General features: G+C 54.9%; 1 protein-coding gene across 10 annotated transcripts in view; it reads right to left on the minus strand.

The window, feature by feature from the left end:
• Positions 1-20,649, minus strand: part of Pde2a (phosphodiesterase 2A) — a 92,002-nt gene that overhangs the window by 8,861 nt on the left and 62,492 nt on the right. For 5 of the 10 annotated variants that reach the window (XM_004863295.4, XM_021243220.2, XM_021243218.2 and 2 more), the window contains 12 exons: positions 20,468-20,557; positions 16,941-17,029; positions 9,180-9,289; positions 8,293-8,348; positions 3,526-3,585; positions 2,754-2,907; positions 2,479-2,531; positions 2,194-2,268; positions 2,042-2,083; positions 1,471-1,539; positions 1,140-1,270; positions 303-414 (listed from right to left, as the gene is read on the minus strand). In XM_004863295.4, the coding sequence (XP_004863352.2) occupies positions 303-414; positions 1,140-1,270; positions 1,471-1,539; positions 2,042-2,083; positions 2,194-2,268; positions 2,479-2,531; positions 2,754-2,907; positions 3,526-3,585; positions 8,293-8,348; positions 9,180-9,289; positions 16,941-17,029; positions 20,468-20,557 (1,041 nt within the window). Of the gene's footprint in view, positions 1-302; positions 427-1,139; positions 1,271-1,470; positions 1,540-2,041; positions 2,084-2,193; positions 2,269-2,478; positions 2,532-2,753; positions 2,908-3,525; positions 3,586-8,292; positions 8,349-9,179; positions 9,290-16,940; positions 17,030-20,467; positions 20,558-20,649 lie in introns of all 10 variants that reach the window. The other 5 variants (XM_087211884.1, XM_087211886.1, XM_087211883.1 and 2 more) reach the window with 1 other exon arrangement.

The following is a 20,649-nucleotide window of genomic DNA, read 5'->3' on the forward strand; positions in this document are numbered from 1 at the left end:
CGACTAACATCATTTGGCTGCTGAGTACAACATTCACCTTTAGCTCTAGCTGCCCAGATGTTTCTGCAGTTCCCATGTTGAACACTAGAGGGCGATAACATACAGTGACTGCAGCCCAAGGCACCGGGCCTGTGGAAACTATGAACCTCCCCAGTAGGAGGGCTCCAGGTCACTAGGTCACCTCCCTGGCTGCCATTGGCCCAGAAAGACATGAACCTCTCCCTGGTGGATGGCCCTCTAGGGCAAGAGCTGGGTGAGCAGGGTGAGCGGGTCCCGGGAGGGGCTCAAGGCAGACAACTCACCTGGCACTCACACTTGAGCTTCTGCTCCTTCTGGAAGGCCAGGGTGCTGGTGAGCACGGTGCCCGTGTAGTGGAAGCAGTGCTGGATCACGTGCTCATCTTGGCCTGTGAACCTGGAGGAGGGGCTGGGGGGTCACCGAAGAGGAAGAGCAAGACAGACCTCTCTTTCCATTTCTCCTTCCTTCCATGCCACCAGGAAGCCAATCAAAATGCTCCGCAACCAAGGCTGCCCTGTTGCCTGCCTTCCCCCTCAGACTGGGGGTTCCCTGAAGGGAGGGCTCCACTCCTCAGACCAAAATGTAGTTTCCTCTTCAGGCTGTTGCTTTGTTTTTGGTTTTGGTTTAACAGGTCTTGCTATGTTGATCTTGAACTCCTGGGCCTAAACAATCCTCCTGCCTCAGCACTCCAGGAGCTGAAACTACAGGCACAACATGGTACCCAGAGGGGATTTACTGAGACCAAAGCTGGGTCTCCTCCCTCAGACTAGACACTTGCCCAGCCCAGAGCTGGGTGTCCTTCTGCTCTTCCCCCGGTGCTCCTCCAGCCTCAGGGAGGAGCAATGCCAGGGAAGGGAAACAAGATTGGACAGCAACACAGCTTTAAATAAACCAAAATGGGTGACAGAGCATCAGCGATTACTTGTGTCTCAGCCAGCAGCTGCTGCCAGGTTCTAATGGCCCTCGTAATCCCACAGCCTTGCACTGACAAACTGTTCAGCTCACCACAGCTGGGACAGTAGCCCCTGTGCAGTCCCCTTCCCACACTGATACCCAGGTGGAGCCCTGCCCTGCCTCTCAGTTGCATCTCCCAATCCACATCTCCCCTGCCCCAAACTCACAAGTCTCCTCCAAGCTTGTTGAAGGCACAGGCCAAGGCCACCACCTGGTCAGTAGCTCGACTGATGACAGGGACACAGAGCATGGTCTGCAGCTCACAGCCCAGCATGTTGTGCAGCTGTTGCACATCCTCCTGGAAAGGGAAAGCAGGGGCAGAGTGGTCAGGGCGAGGAAGGAGAGGGGAACCATTTCCCTCCCCAGATCTCCACCATGCTCTGCAATGGGCTATACAACGGGCTGTATGTGCCCCCATTTCTAGCCTGTCCTGGCTTTGGGGTCTGTGAGGGAGGTTTTCCCTTCCCCCTCCCCAGCCTCAGCCTGACCACAGCTTACAGAGGTGAGGTCCTTCAGCTGGATGGACTTCTTGTCTTCCACCACTTGGCCCAGGCGTCCCATTGTCAGCTGAGGAGTGAGGAAAGGCTGAGTCAAGGCTCAGCTTTCTCTAGATTGGGGAATCTGAATTCATCCCCACTCCTAAAGTCTGGAAACTTCAACAGTCTTCAGTCAGCCCAAAGAGTGGATAGAGCCAATAGAGAATGGGGGAGGGGGGTCCTGACCGAATCATTTATAGAGGACTCTAGGGTCTTCCTTAAGTAGGAGAGAGATAAGCAGAATTTGAGGACTCTCATTAATCTCAACAGCTTCTCACAGCTTCATATCTAGAAATACTCCAACAAAAGTGAGCTGGTCCCAAGTAAGCCTTCCTGTAGATAAGTGATTCCTCCTGATCATGAGGTACTGTGATCCCTTGTAACATTTCTAATTAGATCCCAAGATCCAGATTAATCCCACCAAATTCCAAGAGATTCTAGAGGACCGGGTCTCTCTGGGCAGGTCCCAGGAGTTCCTGATGTGCCTTAAATGTCCCTGCGACTCCAGTCCAGGGGACAGGTACAGGACTCACAGGAAAGCTGATCTCTTCCCCCAGCACTTTATCTCCGATGACCTTAGGGACCAAGAAGTGGGGACTGGTTAATTAGTGGAAAGGCAGACATGGTCCGTCCGGGTCCCCAGCCCTACCCCTGGCCCCACCCCACGGAGGACCTGGGCTCTCACTTTGCAGGAAAGCTGTAGATTGTCCTCTGACACTAGCAGGAGGCAGGAGCGGGTTGCCTGGGTCTCCTGCTGCAGCTGAGAGGGGGCCAGACAGAGAGAGATCCTGATCGAAGACCTGGAGTCACTTGCACCCCCACCCTTTCGCCTCTCTGAGCTTCTTCAGGTTAGTGGAGGAGAAAGGAGGGGCGGGACTTGGCTCTCCGAACTGAGCGGGAGTGCTCGAGGGGATGCTGACCCCTGAGGAAGGCAGGGCGAAGAAGTGGGTTGGAGGGGCTGAGGACTCACGTATTGGAGAACTTTGAGCTGCAGCAAGGTGGCATCCAGGTCGTAGAGTTCCCCTGCAAGCGTGGGGTGGAGTTAGAGAAGGTCTTGGCTCGCCTAGGTGGCCTGTCCCTCAGGCGCCGCCCAGTCCTGGACTTCTGCGAGGCCCCTCCCTGCCTCCCTTCTCTCCAGGCCCCGCCCAGGCCCCGCCCCGGTTCTCGGGCCCGCCCTCTCTAGGTTCCTCCCCTACAGGTTTGACCCGGCCCCGCCCTCACGACCTGCCGGGGCTGGGTCCTCACCGCACAGTTGCAAGATCTTGCGGTCCTGGTCTGTGTGCTCTTCCCCTCCCTTCTGGTCTTCTGCCGCCTCAGCCGGGGGCTTCTGGATCGCTCCAGGGCCCGCGCCGGACCCGCGCTGCTGCAGGGCCTGCACCCTCCGCAGGGCCACCAGGGTCTGGGGCGGGCCGAGTGGTCAGGGCGCCACCGCCCCACCCCCACCCCTTCACGGAGCTCTCCGCCCTGGGCCTCCCAGCGTTTGCTGAGCCGCTCCCTCTGCCTGCTGTGCTCTTCGTCGGGCCCTGGTTCCAAACAACTCAGCGCGAGAGGCTCTCCACCCTCCTGAGGGCTCCCGCTGTCCCTAGACGTCCCTGGGACATAAACTTGTCCCATGAACTTGTACTTGTCCCATGAACACTAAAGGATTTGTCTCTACCCCGGCCCTAGATTCTTCCCAGGTCAGATTTCTGTCTCTAGCACCCGTGGGGAGATCTTAGGACACAAAATCCTGAAATCTCAGGCAGAAAAGAGCCTCGAGATCGTTAGGTAATTAGTCCTTCCTAAGTATGCACAAATATTTGACTGGCTACGTAGGTAGGTCAGTGCTGTCATTCTCCCACTTCTGGTGTGAAACTGGAGTTTAGAGAGGTTAAGTGACTGGCTCAGGGTCACCCAGCTCAAAGACTGTGGAGCTGAAACTGGAAGCAGGTCTGCCCAGCTCCCTGGCCAGGTCGTCTCGTCAGCAGCTGTAACAGTCTTGTGCAGTCCCCATCTCCCACGGCCCTACCCCACTCACATGCTTCTCCACTGCCTGCAGGCTCTGCCCCTCACTGTCACTCAGCTGGCCACAGTGCACCTGGAGGGACGGGAGAAGGGAACCAGCTGTGACCTCTCCCAGTCTGTCCCTGCCAGCTCGACCTCTGCATGCCCAGCACACACAGAACCCCACCAACACACACACCGCAGTCTGTGGGCCTCGAGGACAAGCCCATCCTTCTGACCATGCAGACAGCTCCAGGAACCTCCCCTCCCACAGAAGCCTCCCGGACAGATCCAAGGAGTGGAACGTTCTGCCTGTGCCCTTCACTTTGCGTCAGCACAATCCCACCACTGGGATGATTGCTGGGCAAGTATCAGAGAGACAGACCTTGGAGCCCTGGGAACACCCTTCGGGCCATGATTTTAGAATTGGTGCATTAGCCTCAGCCTCCCAGCTCCATCTGCTCTGAATTAGGGTTTGAGCTGCCCCTCTGTCTGGGGTAAAGAAAAGAGCCCAACAAGATACATGTGCCAGGCCATGGGGAGCGTGCATGGGTGGATGGTGGAGGGAGGGAGTGCTCTGCTTTACACGTGACTCTCACCACTGTGTGATGGCGGTTTCTACCTGGCAGATGAACCAAGGCCCAAATAGGGTGAGAGCTCCCCTCAGCCAGCTTTCATGCTCTGTGAAGTCTCTTCCTCTACTCTGCCTGGGTGTTTGATGAGGACAGTGAGAAGAGGGAGGGGTAGCAATCTAGGGCCCCCCAGCAGGCCCTGCCAGCAGGGCTTCCTACCTGTGTCACCAGCTTCCGTACCTCCTCAAGCTCCCCACCACCTGCAAGGCTCCTGCAGAGCCTGCACCGGGGGCCCCTCCTGTATCCTGCCCACCCCCAGCCTCAGAAGCCCCTGCTGCTCTGGGTCCCCTGCCAGGAGCAGATGGAGAGGAGGAGACCAGCAGGTTCCCAGGAAGCTCATGGTGGGCATGGCGGGAGCAGGATGAGGATGGGAAGGGAGGTGCGCCTGGGGGGAGGTGCAAAACCTCATACCTGAGGAAGAGGGAGAGGACACATGGCCTGGGCCATGGAGCCAGGGGGGAAGCATCTAGGAGGCTCCCTGCATGGACAGGACAAGCAGAGCCAGAGGGGGACCATGCAGGCAAGAGGCTATCCTGGTGGCGCTAGGTGACAGGTGTGTGGGGAGATGATGTTGGTGGGGTGGAGTCCAGAGTGCCACAGAGGGAAGGGCCTTGAGTGCCAGGTTAAGGAAGTAGGCTTTAGCCTAAGAGTACTGGGGAGCCATGGCAGAATTAGCATCTGGGGCCCATAGTCTATGGGGTAGAGGGTGAATTAGGGAAGCAAGACTGGAGGAAGGAAAATCTGCAAGAGACTTGGGCTTAAGCTCTAGATGAGCTTTCTCTGTGATGCCTACAGGACAGGGAGTTGACAGAAACTGAGGCCAGGGTTCATTTACATATGGTTTACATAAATATGTTGGCATTTTATTGTTAGTACACGGAGGAGGGCATCCTTCTTGTTCCTTCCACCTGGACCTATTTTTCAGGGAAAGAGGAGGTGCAGAGCTCGGAGACTGAAAAGGCTGAGGGAAGGGAAGGAATCAGAGTTCCCCTACCCTAGAACCTGGCCCAGACTGCTGAGCTGCCACGTACTCTTACAAAGAACCATGGACTCCCTACATAACCACTTATACTCACTTTTCTAAGAGACACATACCCACAAACATGGCACAGTCAGAGGCACAAAGACATCCACACACTTGCAGTGTGCACATCATCCACACATGCACATTCATACCTGTACACAAGAAATTTGAGTTCTGGCATCCAAGATCCACACACACAATTCTGATCCCCTGATACACAGACACACTCAGTTACTCCAGTATGCTCACACATAGCCAGTGGTTCACCACGCTTGCACCTGCTCTTGGTAATCAGAGTGGATGTCTGGGGCCCAGTGGGAATACTCAGCAGTGGGCACTGGAGCTCTAGCGAAAGTTAAAAGCCCACCCTAGCTGCCAGTCCCTCGACCTCACAAAGTTCAAAATGGCTAATGGCACAAACACCCATCCACATGCAAGGAGCTGGTGTGGCAGGCACAGCTGAGGGGAAGAGTGGGTCCAAATCAAGCATCCAATGCCAGCGACCAAGGAACGCCCACTCCTCAAAGGGACTTATTATTCCAGCACTGAAGAACAGAGCCACGTTTCTACACAAAGATTCTGCAATCAAGATGCCTTGAGCTGTGAGCCGCAAAGGCCCAGAACTCAGCTACACAGCCATGCACCTGGATGGCATCCTCCTCAGAGAGCACTCAGCTGACTGTGGCTCCCTCAGGCCCCAACATACTCGCAGGGCTCCTTGTTTTCCTTGCTAGCGCTTGCCATCATTTGAAATTCTATCCCTATTTTGCTTACTTGTGTCATGCCCTCGAGACCATACGGCCTATGAGAGCAGGCCTACCTGGTCTGTTTTAGTCTTCTCTATGTCCCCAGAACCCGGCGCAAAGTGCCTGACACTTAATGGGTATTCAAATAGTTCTTCAGTTAATGGCTGTGTGGATAGATGGATGGATGGGTTAATGAATTCCAAGAGTAGAGATCCAGAGAAAAGAATGGGGCTTGAAGAAGGAACTGATGACTCCCACAAGATCTGCCCTGTGACACTCCCTCTCCCTTCTGCACCCTCTGCCTGAAGAATCTGGCAATAGCTAGGAGCTCCGGTGCTGCCGGTGCTGCCTCTGGGAAGGTGTGCAATCTCGTGGCCCAGAGAGCATCTCTCAGATGTCACTCTGGAAGAAGGGTGCCCTAGGGAAGTGCATTTCCACTTGAGTGGGAAGGTGCAGGCTTGGGGGAGTGGCAGACGGTGAATAATCCAAACACCCTTCGAGACCTCATCATTGCCCTGGTATCTGAGGAGGTGAAGGGATGGTGGCAGAAAACTTCTGGCAGCCAAAACCCCAGGTAGCATCTTCCTCAACAGCATGCACCCCACGCTTCCACCTCACCAAGATCACACTTGTCCCCAACACACTGCTCCCTCTCTCCCTGCCTTTGCTCGCGCTGTTCCCTTCTGCCTGTCAACCTCCCACCATGCCCTAAAGCCCCACTCTAATGTTCCCTCCACTGTGAGGAGCCCTTTGCTGCTCCAACCTCTGCCACCAGAGCACAGGTTGGCATCATTTATGTCACTTGGACTGTGGTGGCCCCAGGCTGTGTTTGGCTTTCCTCAAACTGAAAGGTCCTAGAAGGCAGAAACAGTTTGCCCCAGCACCCAGCCTGGGGTAACCCAGAGAAAGATTCTGCTGGCTGAGTTAAATTTAAATGACCTGATCTAACCATCTCCCTGATTTAACCCGCCTTTCCTCCCTGCAGGCTGAAGCTTAAACTCCTGGCCCACCAAGAGCCACGCTGACCAGCAGACATGGGAACCATTGTGCTGTCCACAGATGAACCACCTTCCAAATGTTTTCCTCTTGCTGGGGCTGCCTCCCCTCTGCCCCAGTGCTCACAACCTCAACAGGAGGAAGGGCTTCTCAGGAGTCCAGAGCCCCAGACCCTCTCCCCTCAGCCTGGCCCTCCTGCAGCTCTGGGACAGATGCCCAAAGGAGAGGGGAGGCACCCACTGAGTGCTCTGCCAACTGCAGATCCCTTCCTTGCAGGAATAGGAATAGAAGCTGGGGGTGGGGAAGGAGCTTGCCAGAGAAGCCAAGGAGGGGCCTGGGCTCCCTCAGTTGGGGAGATGGGGCACAGAGAGCCAGCTGAGTGCCCCCTCTCCTCCCCTGGCAGCTGCTACCCTCCCCTGCAGCAGCCTTTGAAAGGTCAGGCACCTTGGAACCCTTTAATTGCATTTTAATGAGCACAGGAGGAGTCCCCAGACACACCCAGACCGGCTTATTCATCGGCAGCCACTTCAGTGGAAACAGACCCCCCATCAACGGAGACTTGGGGTAACCATTCCCTACCTAGGAGAGAACAAACATGTTGAATTCTCCATCTCCACGAAGGCACAGAGACTGGAAAAGCTGCAGAACCTTGTCAGGAAAGGCTCTATCACCACCCCTCTCCCTCACCCACCACCCAGGTGACAGAGCTGAACCTCTACAAGGGACAGCAAAGGGCGCTGGGGGCCCTGGCTGGGTTCCTGGGCCAGCTCGACCCTGAAGCACATCCCCACTTCCCTCTGAGGCCCTTCCCTTCCCCCTCCATGGCACACTCCAGGGGCCCCTAGCTGACTGACTGGCTTCTGCCCAGCCTCAGCTGGATCTGGCTAGGTCCCATTCCTTCTCAGGAAGTGCCTCCCTGGGGGCCACCTCTCCTCAAGCATTCCAGCTCCAGCCACCCCAAATCAATCACTAACTGGCTTTCCCACAGTCTCTACTGGTCCCCACTCAGTGTCACTCAGTCAAGTCCCACCTCATTTTGTGTTTTTCGGGCCCGGCCCCCAACCCAACCTGGAGGATCCCAAAGAGGAGATGACAATCTGGATGTGCCAAAGGCTGGGCTTCTCAGCTTTGTAGGGCAGGGAGACCAGATGGGGCTTGGGCATCCCTCAGAAAGCTGCTGATTCTTGGGTAGCTTCCTCCTGCCCATTCAAGGTGGGACCCAGTACTAGGGGATGGGAAATGACCAAACTCTTCTCCAATTCTCCAACCTGCACCTCCCCTCACTCCATCCCAGTTTGTTGCTGTCATCACACACTCACACACACACACACACACACACTCACACACGACAGGCTCCCTCCCCCATCCCACCGTGTAACCCAACTGCCCCAGCAGGCTCTTACCAAGATGACAGCGGCAACCACCCCTGCCTCCTTGTCCACCAGCGGTATGACCAGCACTGAAGGGAAGAGGGCAATGAGGTGGTCCTGCAGGGCCACTGAGGCTCAGGGCAACTGAGCAGGGACCCCGGGAGGGAGACAAAGACTCAAACAAAGGCCAGGACAAAGACACAGAGAGACCCAGAGGCCCAGTGAGACAGAGAGAGGGATCCTGAGCCAGTGACAAAAACAACCCTAACCATGACCCCTACATAGAAGGAAACCCCCTCACTCGACAACTTTCTTGTGATCCTCCCAGCAACCCTGGGAGGGAAGGAGGCAAGTAAGGCTGAGAACCCCTGTTTTACAGATCAGGAAACTGAGATTTAGAAAGGGGAAGTGACTTGCCCAAGATCACACAGCAAGTCAGGTCTCCTGACTCCCAGTCTTGTGCACTTTCCACAGCGAGACAGAGGACAGAGACCTAGAGAGACTGAGACACGAGACAGAAGAGACATGGCGGACAGGGGGCATGGAGAGGAAGAGAAAGAAAAATGGGGACAGTGATAGAGAACAAGACAACAACTACAGCCCTATCTGGCAACAGGCACAAGCACATGGCAGCCACAGCCCTTGGCCACTAAGCCCTAGTAGGTGCCAGGCCCTTCACATGCATCATCTTATTTGCTCCTCAAAACACTCCTTCAAGGTAGGAACTGTTGTCCCATTTTACCATCAGGAAATTGAGGCTCAGAAAGATTAGTGGCACAACAGAGAGGGAATTAGATGGAGGGATTGGTGGAGATACAGAGCAAGAGAAAGGAGACAGAGATGAGGATGGGTAGAAGACAGACATGGCCTGGGAGCAGATCCACAACCCTCCCTGCTCCTGCCTGGCTCTCAGCTCTTACCTTGGGTGTCAGGAGCCAGTGGAGCCACCATCCGGGCCAAGGGCTTCCCCAGCAGGTCTGAGGGGCCCAGCCCATTGCAGCTCAGCCGCTTCTGGGAGATCACAGCTTCTCTGAAAAGAAGACATGTCCCACCTCTCAGTTCCTGGATCAAAGGGGAGGGAGACCAGTCTGGGAACACACAGCGGGGTGGACCCTACACATGTGAGGATCTGGACAAATTGACCTGCCCCGTGGTGGACAAAAACATGTTCAGCTCCTGGCCCTCAGGTAGAGGAGCAGAAGCCACAGTCTGGCCTCTGGGGCCTCCTGCTGGCAGATGTGGGAGAGGCATGGAGCACAGTGCAGAGTCCCAAGCAATAGTGAGGCCACAGAAAGCAATAGCAGGGCTCAGAGTTCTGCTGCCAGGGCCAACTTCCTACCTGTGCTGTTACTTGTTCTTGGGCAGGTGTCTCACCTTCGTGAGCTTCCCATGGAGAACAAGGATGGGGAAAGTAGAACCTTCCCCACCGCCATCCTCAGAAAACAACTGCAGATCAAGTATTGTTCTAAGCACAGAGAGACACTCCAGAGGTAATCACCATACACCTAACATTCGCAGAGCTTTTCTTCTATCCCATGTACAGTCTAAGCAACTTCTACAGATTGGCTCAGTATTCCTAACAAGTCTATGGGCTAGAAATTGTCATCCTTTCCATTTTCAAGTGGAGAAACTAAAGTACAGAAAGAGTAAAGAGTAGACTGTGCAAGGTCACATGGCCAATAATTACCAGGTTTTGGACCCAACCAGGCAGCACCAGAGTAAGGCTTAACCACTATGCTTGAACCATCCCAAAGGCCTATAGGGTGTGAGCCTCGAGCAGGGGACTGGCATAGGAGCGGGCAATGAGGCAAGAGAGGTTGGTTGTGGGAAGAATGACTTTCCCTTTGCCCTATCACATTTACCAGATCTCTGGCTCTTTTTGCCTGATTAAGCAGCTGATTTGTCACCAAACGTCACTCCTTGATGATTAATTGTCTTGGGTTCCTCATCTCTCATGCCACCTCCACTTAATCGTGTTTATGGCAACTGTCTGACCTGGACAGGAGAGAAGCTTAAGGGACTGTCACTCTGATATATGCATTTGGAGTCACTAACAGGAATCAGTACAGGTCAGATGAGGAAAGGAGGGGTGGCCTGCAAGTCATTAGATCAGGAGGTCACAACCACTGGAGAAACTGAGGACCAAAGGCGTTAAGCATCTTGTTCAAGGTAACACAGCACTCTGAACCAGACTTGTTCCCTCCTGGCTCCTTCAACCAGTTCAGAATCCACAAGAACTGCAGTGTCTCCCACCTTCTAACCCTCACACCCTGCACCTTTGAGGCTCCCAGAGTGCCACCCTCCAGTTCTGGGCTGTCCTGGGTGCCTGTAACCAACCCAGGAAGGAACAGAGATCTAGGGTGGCAGGACAGCAACATGAGCCTGATGACTAAATTAATGAAGGTGGGGCTTCATGGAGGCAGGGGCAACCCTCATCCAAATCCCACCCAGGCACTTGGCCTCAGGTTAGCTGGTTAGCAGGATATCTTGTTACCTGGAAACCACAAGGTGGCGCTGGTTTCCGTGTTGCTGGTCACTAAGCCCAGCAGCTTCATCCTGGGGACCCCTGACTGTTCCCCTCCTACCCTTAAACCTGGGCTGCCTTGGTGTCTCTCTCACTGCACCCAGATAAATGGCTCTGTCTTCAGTCTTTCTTCTCTTCTGTACAAAATTTGCTTCTCTGTGCTCAGGGCTCATGAGCTCCAGTTCTCATTCAGGAGCTCCAGGCTCCAGCTCCCCGAAGGTCTCTCCCGCATGTCCCTGAGGTGCCCAACAGGCACCCTAGCCTGAACCCATCCTCTCCACTCCCTTCCCCTGCCAAAGCAGCATAACCACCCATGGGTGCTCTGCAGCTTGTCCTGGCTCCCCCCCCCTTTTCCTTACCTCCCCAGCCCATTGGTGAATCACCTCCCACATATCTCACCTTTTCCACTGCTCTCTACCCCTAAGCCCTGACCTTGATCAAACAGAGACACCTCTCCCCTGAACCTTGCCACAGGCCTTCCCCACCAGCTTCCAGCCTCCATCTGCTCTCTTAAACCCATCCTCCCTACGTGAGTGAGAAGACATTTTCTAAACTAAAAACTTCATGTGAAGAGGGGCATGGTGGCACCTGCCTGTAACCTCAGGACTCAGGAGGCTGAGGCAGGAGAATTGTGAGTTGGAGACCAGCCTGGACCATGTAGTAAGACTCTTGTCTCCACAAAACAAAACAAACCAAAACAGGGCCAGGGATTTAGTTCAGTGGCACCATGCCTGCCTCGAAAGCACAAGGTCCTGAGTTCGAACCCTGGTACCAAAAAAGAGGAAGAAGCAAAACAAAGCAAAACAAAACCCTCACAAGAGCGTTCTACATAAAGTCTTTCATTCATTCCACAGGGCTCTTCTGGGTCAGATTCAGTACTGAGGACAGAGACCAAGAGGGGTGGGACCCAGGCCTTGAAGAGCCCAGCACCATGAGGGCACGGATACACAGACCCACACTGGAGTCGGGAGACAGGGGCTCTGGCAAAGGGAGGAAGAGCAGACCCCAGCCCACCCAGAGGAGCGGGGTCAGAGAAGGCTTCCTGGAACAGAGGCCTCCTGATCAGTCCTGAAGGACTATCACCTGGACAGACAGGAAAGGATGTGCAGGCAGAGGGAACTGCGTGTGCAAAGGCTCAAAGATGAGAAGAATCAAGTGTGTCAGAAGGTCCAGTCACAGGAGGCTGCTGTGCTGGACAGTAGAGAGCAAGGAGGGCAGAGGCCAGGGCCCTGAGGAACAGTGGGAGCCCTGGGAGGGACTGGAACTAGGGGAGGTAACAGCCAGGTTTGATTTCAGACCATCATGCAGGCTACTGGGTAAAATTCTCATTGGAGAGGGAGAATCTGACACCAGAAATCTGTCACGGTGAAGGCCCCATTGTCCTGTGGCCCTGAACAAGAAGGGAAAGGCCAGGCTGGGACAGATCACACTGGGCCCAGGTCCTCCTCAAGCACTGGGCCTTCCAAAAATCCTCAACTTTCTGAAGGCCTTGGCTCCTGCAGCCTACCTTCCTCCTGTCCTGCACAGACCACAGTGCCAGGCAGGGGTGTGCCAGGCCATGTCACCTCACTCCATCCCCAGTGTGATCCTCTTTCCTTTTTGTTTTTTTTGTACCGGGGATCGAACTCGGGTCCTTATGCTTGTGAGGCATGTGGAGGCACCACTGAGCTAAATTCCCGGCCATGACCCCCTTTCCTCAGCTGCACCCTTCCCAGAACAGCCAACCTCCTGAAAGTCACAGATTCCCACAGACTACAAGGGGCAGGGCACAGAGACAGGATCTCCCACCATGAGGGAGGGGATTGCCTAGTGATCAGAGTCCCCCATGGCCTGCCCTTTGTTCAGAGCCCCTCCCTACCTCTTCCCCAGCTCCTCCCTCCCTTGCTCCTTCCCCACCCCCTGCCCCACCTTCTAGGCTAATGCTGGGGGCTGAGTAGGGGACGACCCACACCCTAGGGCCAGCTGTCCAGGCTGAAGGCCAATAACTCAGCTCTGGGTGCCAAGGTGGTCATGGACTGCCCTACTGTAGATAAAGACAGATGGGCACAGAGTAGAGGAGGAATGGGTGTGGATTTTTATGACAGTTCCGTCCCTTTAACAACTATTTGTTTAATGGCAAAAGAATCGAGGGGAAGGCACACTGTTGGTAAGATCAACAGCCTGGAAAGAGCTGAGTGCCCAGGTCCCCCACCACGACAAAGCCCTGGGTCTTTCTCTGGTCCTCGTCTCCGATGAGGCCCCTTCTCCTATCAGCCCCTTAACCTCTAGCAGTCCCTTCACTGAGCTCCACGCCCCACTGAGCCCCAGCCTGCATGTCCAAGCCCTACAGTGAGCCCTGTACCCCACTGAGCTCCATCTCATCACTGACACCATCCTCCTTGCTGATCCTCCCTTCCCCACGGACCCCCCCACCTGTAGTCTCTCACTAATCACCCGGCCTCCTACTCCCCCTCCCGAGCCTCACTGAGCATCAACCTCTCTCCGACCTTTCATCTCTCTCTTGAAGACAAACTGTGATCCAGACCAGGAATTGGCCTTTTTATTCCCCTTCTCTTCCCCTAGAATATGAGAATCCACAGACAATACACAGTGTCCAAGACAAGCCGCAGTGTCAGATAGATTCTGTGGAGAGGGGAGATCAGATCAGGCCTGGGGAAGAAACTCCTGAAGGCTGGGCACTGGGACCCCAGATGGTAGGGGAGGCAGACACTCAGCCTGGCTGGTAGAGCAGTTCCCCAGGGTACCTTCTTGTGCTCAGAGTGGGGAATCAGAGGCTTTGGATGGCATGAGATGAAATAAGAAGAGGAAACAGCAGGTTGGGGACTGAAATAGGCTAGGCGATCAGGTAGAGTAGGGACACCAAGAAGAAGAGGTGAAGCCTTCCAAATTTCTCTCCTCTTTAGCCCCACGACCCCCTTGTAGCCCCTAGAATTCAGAACCAGCCTTTGACATCAGGATATCCAAACTTATCATTTCACAGAAGGGTGGAGCAAGACATAGAGAGTTAAGCATGGGATCGTCCTGTGATCCCTGATTCCTGACTCCCAAAGTCCAGGACTCTTCTTGGACAGACCCACCCCCGGGGAGCCCACGGTGGCCAGACACCCTTCCTCAAGACTGGCTCTCCCTCGGTGCCAGGGAACTGTGGAGCAGGCTTTTGGAAGTGGCCTCTGGCTGGCCCATGAAGGATGAGGGCAGTGAGATTGGCTGAGGTTGAGGTGAGGCTAGGGAAGATTCTAGGGGGAGCAAACAGCAGGAGCACCTCCAGAAGGCAGAAGAGCAGAACTGCACGGGGGATAAAGCAGGCATGGGAGAGCCTGCAGAGCAGTAGGCAACAGGGCAGGTGGGGCTGGGAGCTCAAGGGGGGCCTTCATCCCCACCTAGACCCATCTCCACCTGCCCCTTCCCAATACCACCCTCAGCCTATTCTCTGCCCCTTCCTTTGGGCTTTATCTGACTTTATGATCCAGCTTCCACGTCACGTCTGCTGCTGTTGCCAGCCCTACCAGTGGTCCAGGGTTTCCTGAAGAATCCCTCTTCCCCTACCCACTCCTCAGCCTACTGGCAGGTGCCTCCACTCCCTGACAAGACCAGAGCCACAGGATTACACCAGAAGAAACCTGATCAGCCCAATCCATTTCACAGAAAAATGACTGAGTCCAGAAGGAAAGTAAGTTTCCCAGTATTACTGGTTGGACTTGGAAGAGGAGGGCAACTAGCAATCACTAGCAGCTATTGTGGTAGGCCCTGTGCTAAGACCGGGTACCCATGATCTCGTTAAGCCCATAGGCACTTAGGGTGGCAGGTAGGGGCTGGGCTAGAATGCAAGCCCGTCTGGCTCCCATTCCAGTGCTCTTCCCTCTTCCACACACCTAGGTCTCAAACCCTATCCTGGGAGTGCCCAAGAGCAGGGTCCAGCCAGCTCTGGGGCCTTGCTGTCTTCATGGTGGAAGCAAGCTCACCAGACCCCAGTTGCCCCACACAAGGTGGACAGAGATTTCAGAGAGAGTACTGGGCCAGAACCTTCACCCTCAGTCCTGCAGGCCCCTGTCCTGACCCCTCTTTTCCCTTGCTTCCTCACTGGCCTGCCCCAGCCTCCTAGAACCTCTGACTCCTGTACCCAGCAGGCACTTAGCTCCCATCCCACCTGAGCTTAGGGCTAATTGCATTTGTACATTCGCTTTTGATGGCCTTTTTTCCTTTGTTCAGAGGCATCACTGGGTCTGAAGGGGTTGTAGGGAGGATGCAGAATGGACTGCAGATAGAGAGGACCTGAATCCCCTCAAAGATACCTGCGTTGCAGGTGACCCCCACTCCAGGGCAGCAGACAGCCTGAGGGGCACCGGCAGGCCAGACAGACAGAGCAAGGATGCTCCCTCTTGCCTCCTGACCTCACTCTCTGCATCCCTCCCAGCAAGGCCTTCCCGGCAGAGTTGAGCTGGTAATAAAGCTCTTTAAAATTCAGATTAGAGGCACTGGCTCCGAGGAGAAAAGGGGATATTACAGCATTTTCTTCCTTAAGATTCTAAAGGCCTTCTAGCCCTATCACGTTGTCCTATAGGTGGAACTCAGAGGCCAGAAGGGAGAGTCTGGCTTTGTTCCTGCAGTCCTTGAAGGGAGAAGGTACCAGAAGCTGACAGAAAGAGTATGGCCCACATGGAGTCCGCCCCCAACTCAGGCAGGAAAGGAGGTGGGAAGGCTCTGAGCTGTTGGAAAGGAACCAGCTGCTTCCATGGGAAGGGCCAAGGAGAGACCGCCCTCCCAGAATAAGGGTTCCAGGTGCCAGGAGTGGCAGACTCAGGACCTCAAGACCAGCATCTCCAGGCAGAATTATTTCCATGGCTTCTGTAAATGGTGAGTGGCTGGCCAGCCTCAGGAATTCCTGGAAAAGCCATGTCCTCTCCTCCTAGGCCACACAGAGCTGTCTCCTGGGAACGTCCTGCTTTCCCCTTAGCTGCCAACCCACTTGGGACCAGCTCCTGGACCCCATTATGGCCCTTTGTTCCATTCTTGAAAAACAATGGCAGGTTCCCAGAGCCAGCCTCCTCTCTACCTCTCTTGCCCTTCCATGCTTTCTCATCAAGAAGTCCCACTTTTTACTGTCCCCCGAACAGCCAGGAGCCAGGAGACCCACATCCCAGGTCACCAGGCTTGGCTCTGCGTCCCACTTGGTATGTGGCCTTGAACGTCTCACAACATTGGCCCATCTGGAAAATAGGAGGGTGAATTCAGTGGGCTCAGAGGTACCGAGGGACCACAGGGCTCTGGGCCCCTGATCTAGAGTCTCCCGCTCTGATACACCATCATATGATAATTCCAAATAGATAATGAATGCTCTTTATGGGTCTGGCTGGATTTTGTTTGTTTTCTTTTTATTCCTAGTACTGGGAATTTGAGCCCAAGGCCTCATACATGCTAGGCAAGCACTCTAACCATTGAGCTATGCCCTTGGCCTTTTTTATTTTTATTTTCAGATAGGGTCTTGCTAAATTGCCCAGGCTGGCCTCAAACTTGGGATCCTTCTGCCTCAACTTCCTGTGTAGCTGGGATTACAGGGATCAGGCTATTTTAGATACTTTATATATATTAAGTGCCATTAATCCTCTGTAAAACCCTACAAGCACTATTACCACCATCTCATAAACAAGGAAAATGGGGCACAGAGAGGTTCTGTAATTTGTCCAGATTTACACAGCTAGTAAACAGGGAGCTGGGATTTAAACGCAGGCAGCAGGTCTGCAGATGCTGCCTCTGATCTCCCTGCCCTCAGACTCAGAGGGTGGGCACCATGCACTCCTGCAGGCCCTGCATTCTGTGGCCCCAAGCCCAGCCTCACAGAGGGTTGTCATACCGTGCTGGGATTTGACAGTAGATGCCATAGCCCAGGCTTTCTCAGACTCCACTCAGCCACAGAAATTGAGGAGAAAACCTAAGAGTTGGCACTTTCTCTGTTCCCATCCATTTCCCCAGTACAAGAAGAGACATCGCTTCTCCCCTTTTAGGCTGAGGTCAGGAAACTGGCCAAGGAAGTACTCTGGCAGAGATGACAGGGTCAAGATTGGAAGAGGAAGTTCAGACCAGGTGACCCCGGAAGGTGTCCCAGCCCTGAGAATCCTGGCCGTGCTATTGGGCAATGGGGGTGGAGGAAACGGCTTACCGGACTTTGCCCTCCTGCGGCAGCTCGTGGTCAGGGTCCTCACACACCAGCCGGGACTCCCCATCCAGCAGGTAGGTGTAGACAGTCTCCTAGGACACAAGGCACCCGTGAGACCCTATGGAGAGGTTCCCACTGCCCTGAACTGGTCTGTACACAGGAGTCTGCATGGCAAAGTCACTGGCCCTCAGGAGCAGAGCATTGTTGCTTGTTTGAGTTTACTCTCCCGTCATTCTTTTTCTTTTTCTTTTCTTTTTAAAGACAGGGTCTCACTCTGTAGTTCAGGCTGGCCTTGAACTCACTGTGTAACCCAGGCTGGCCTCAAACTCATAGCAATCCTTCTGTCTCGGCCTCCCGAGTGCTTAGATTCCCCATGGTTTTAACATGGCAAAATACCCTCAGACACTGAGCACCCACATTCTCTGCTTGCAAGGGGTTCCAGGCAGGTGGTGACCCACAAACCTGCCAATCCTTAACAATCGCTCCAAATCCAAGGTACCTGGGAAAGAATTTAAAGGCCTCAGGTGCAGGCAAATCACCTCACTGGGGGAAACTCCTCTGCCTGACTCCAGGCTCTGGTATTCAGCAGTGTCTGAGCATCCACTCTGGGCCATGCCAAGGACGGAGCTTAGAGTGGCCCAGGAGGCTTCTTCCTGCCTTTGAGGACTCATACTGGTGACCATGACTGGAGCCAGGACAGGAGTGCAAAGTTGAGGAGTGCAAAGAGGGCACTGCACCCATCCTCTGTGGGTCCTGGAGGGCTTCCTGGAGGAAGTGACCTCTAAGATACACCGGAGTGGGCATTAGACTCACTGGGGAGTGGGTGGGCCCCCGTATTGCCTCTCAGGCCAAGCAGCCCATATCTAGGAATGTGCAGAGGTGGAAAGAGCTCAAAGCACTTAGGGATGGACAACGAGAAGAGGCCCGAGGGGCTGGCTAGGCCGGAGGAGGGCTGAGCCCAAAGGGCCTGAGACCGAGAGTGGGGGACGGGCCGGCAGCCAGCCAGACATCCGCCGATTGGTATTTTGGAAGGATCAATCACCAGAGTGAGATCAAAGCTCTTACTCAAAGCTTGTCAAACCTTCAGCTCTCCGATCCTCCCTCCCAAAGGTCCAGAGCTGTCCAGGGCCTCAGTCCCAGGCCACGTCTTGGCAGAAGTAGCTCCCTTCTCTGACCCGTAGACAAAAAGCCACCTTCCCTCCAAGCAGAATCGGTGACCCTTAGGGACCCCCGACCTCTGTTCTGCACAGCCTGGCTGCATAATTCTGCCATTTTCTCCATGGGAGGCCAGAGGGGCCTCTCCTCTCCTCTCCTTCGCTCCCCTCCCCTCCCTTCTCCTCTCCTCTCAGGGCCCTCAAGGAGGGCTTCAGGAGGAGGGGGCATGGCGCTAGGTGTGGACAACCCAACCTCAGTAAGTGTGGTCCTTCAGCAGAAGCAAAGCCTGGGACTGTAAGGGCCCGCAGTCCTGCCACCACTGTCCTTGTTTTGGGCTGCCAGTCCCTAGGAGGTGCCCCAGCACTGTGTCCAGAGACACTGAGACAGTTCAGTGGTGGCATGGAGCAGGAATGAGAGGCCTGAAGGGGTGAGTTCCTAGCAAGGTCTGATGCCTCTTCATCCTCCTGGGATGAAGGTCTGGGTGGCAGTTCAGGGATACAGAATTCCAGGGAGAGGCCACCTGCCCCCCACCCCCATATCAAGCCTCTTCCTTGTCGTGGCATTCAGCAGCTGAGGGCCAGGGATATTTGGCGCAAGTAGGTGCTGAGCAGCCTAGGGGCACACCGACAGCCTTGGCAGAGAGCCAAATGGTGGAGGGGGACAGATTTTCACTTCACTTCCGGATGCCCACATCTCCCACCCCCTCACTTTCAGCCCTCTGGGTTAAAATTAGCCAAGTTTATGGGAGAGAGGGAGGGAACCATTTGAGACACATCAGCACATCTGCACGTGGGGCTGCCCGCACAATGGGTGCTGATGAGGAAGCCAGGTGGGTGCCGGCAGCTCTCCTCCCTCCTGGGGGGGCCTTCCTAGCTCCCAACTCCCTGGGCAGGGTGACTTCAGCTCCCTCAGCTCTCTGGGGCCCAAGCCCCCTGCCCCGCAATCAGGTCAGGCCTCCCTCCAGTCAGGGCATCCCTAGCTCATTATAGGTCTCCCGGGTAGGCCAGGGTGCCATTTTCATTGTCCCAAGAACCTCCTAGCTTGGATCACAATTGTCACCCCAGCTTTGGGGCTGCTTAATCCAGTGCAGGATGTCTATTCCAGCACAGGGCGCCACACCTGTGAAAACCTCACCAGTCTCCTCCTCCCCAGTCCCAGGCCAGGCTCAAGGTGCTCAGGGCAGGCCCCTGGACACTGACTTACCAGCTTCCCCTATCATCCCTTTCCAGATGTGCCAGATGTTGCCTCCATCCTATCCCTCTCTGGAATAATATATTTTTGGGTGCCAATACACCACCCACTTCCTACCAATTTCACGCTCAATAAAGCTCAGTCATTATCCCCTCTCCTGGGCACTGAACTTCTACAAGGCTTTGGGAAGGCAAAGCTGAGGAGAGGGAATGGGGGTGCCTAGGTGCCAAATCCCATTTGTCCCTGTCATGCTGTGTGACCTTGGGGGAAGTGCCCTCCCTCTCTGGGATCCTGGTGGCTCATCCATCAGGCAGATTCAGGGACAACGGGCTCTGCTGAAGCGGGAAGGTCGCATCCTGAGTTGGCTGCATTTCCTGGAGCACAAGCTGCCCTTGGCTGATGGTTAGAGTAAGGGAGAGGACAGTCAAAGCCACTAAGAATTAGTTTGGGCATCTCCTTCTCCAGGAAGTCTTCCTACTCTTGAGTTGGATCAGACCCCATCCTGCAGGTACCCAAAGTCCTCTAGTTCCCTGTATCCAGCACAGCTGAGACCCTGCTGCTTTGGGCCTCAAGGACTCGTTTATTTGCCTTTCTGCCTAAAGGATGAACAGTGGCCACTGAAGCCAAGTTGGGAAGTGGTCTGGGCCAGCTGAAAAGGGACACAGTTACCCCAGCTAGACACGTGGGGTCCAGGTGACCATGGTTACCACCCTCTACCTGCCCCACACCTGCAACCCCATTCAGGTATTAGGATGGTACACAGGGATGCTTGGGATTGCTTAAGGTTACTTTGTCCATCCCTCTGTCACCAGGCAGGACACCACCCAACACTGAGGCCTCCAGCCCTTCTAAGACCTGGCACCTCAGAAGTTCTTCATGCCTGCCCTCAACCTCTCCTGCTGCACATATTCCAAAACCCACCTGACGCCACCATATCCTGTTATCCTAGGTGAATCCCTTCCATTATCTGTCTTTACATTAACCTTTAAGGCCCTTCTAGCTCAGACACTGCAGGCTTCCTATGTAAATTCATTCTTCCAGGCTCAGCCTCAGCTCCCACCCTCCCAGCCCTGTCAGGACACACACGCAGACCCTCTGCTGCTCCTTGACCCAGCGTGAGGTCCTGTGTAGAGCTGGACAAAGCTGGGGCGGGGGGGACTTGTAGGGTGAGAAGAGGCACCTACCACTCTGGGGAGCACGGCTGAGAGGGCCTCTTTGGCAGCCTGTCGCAGGCCCACAATATCGATGACAGAGCCCAGGGTCAGCAAAGCATCCTAGAAGAGAGGAAAGGGCAGTGAGGGCCTTGGCTGGGCAGGCCAGGGCACCTGCGTAGCTCCAGAGGGCTGTGAACACAAAATCCTTGTTT

Source organism: Heterocephalus glaber, unplaced genomic scaffold (genome assembly GCF_053883595.1).
Source record: "Heterocephalus glaber isolate CG9 unplaced genomic scaffold, H.glaber_assembly_v1.0 deba00001428, whole genome shotgun sequence".
Lineage (NCBI taxonomy): Eukaryota > Metazoa > Chordata > Mammalia > Rodentia > Bathyergidae > Heterocephalus > Heterocephalus glaber.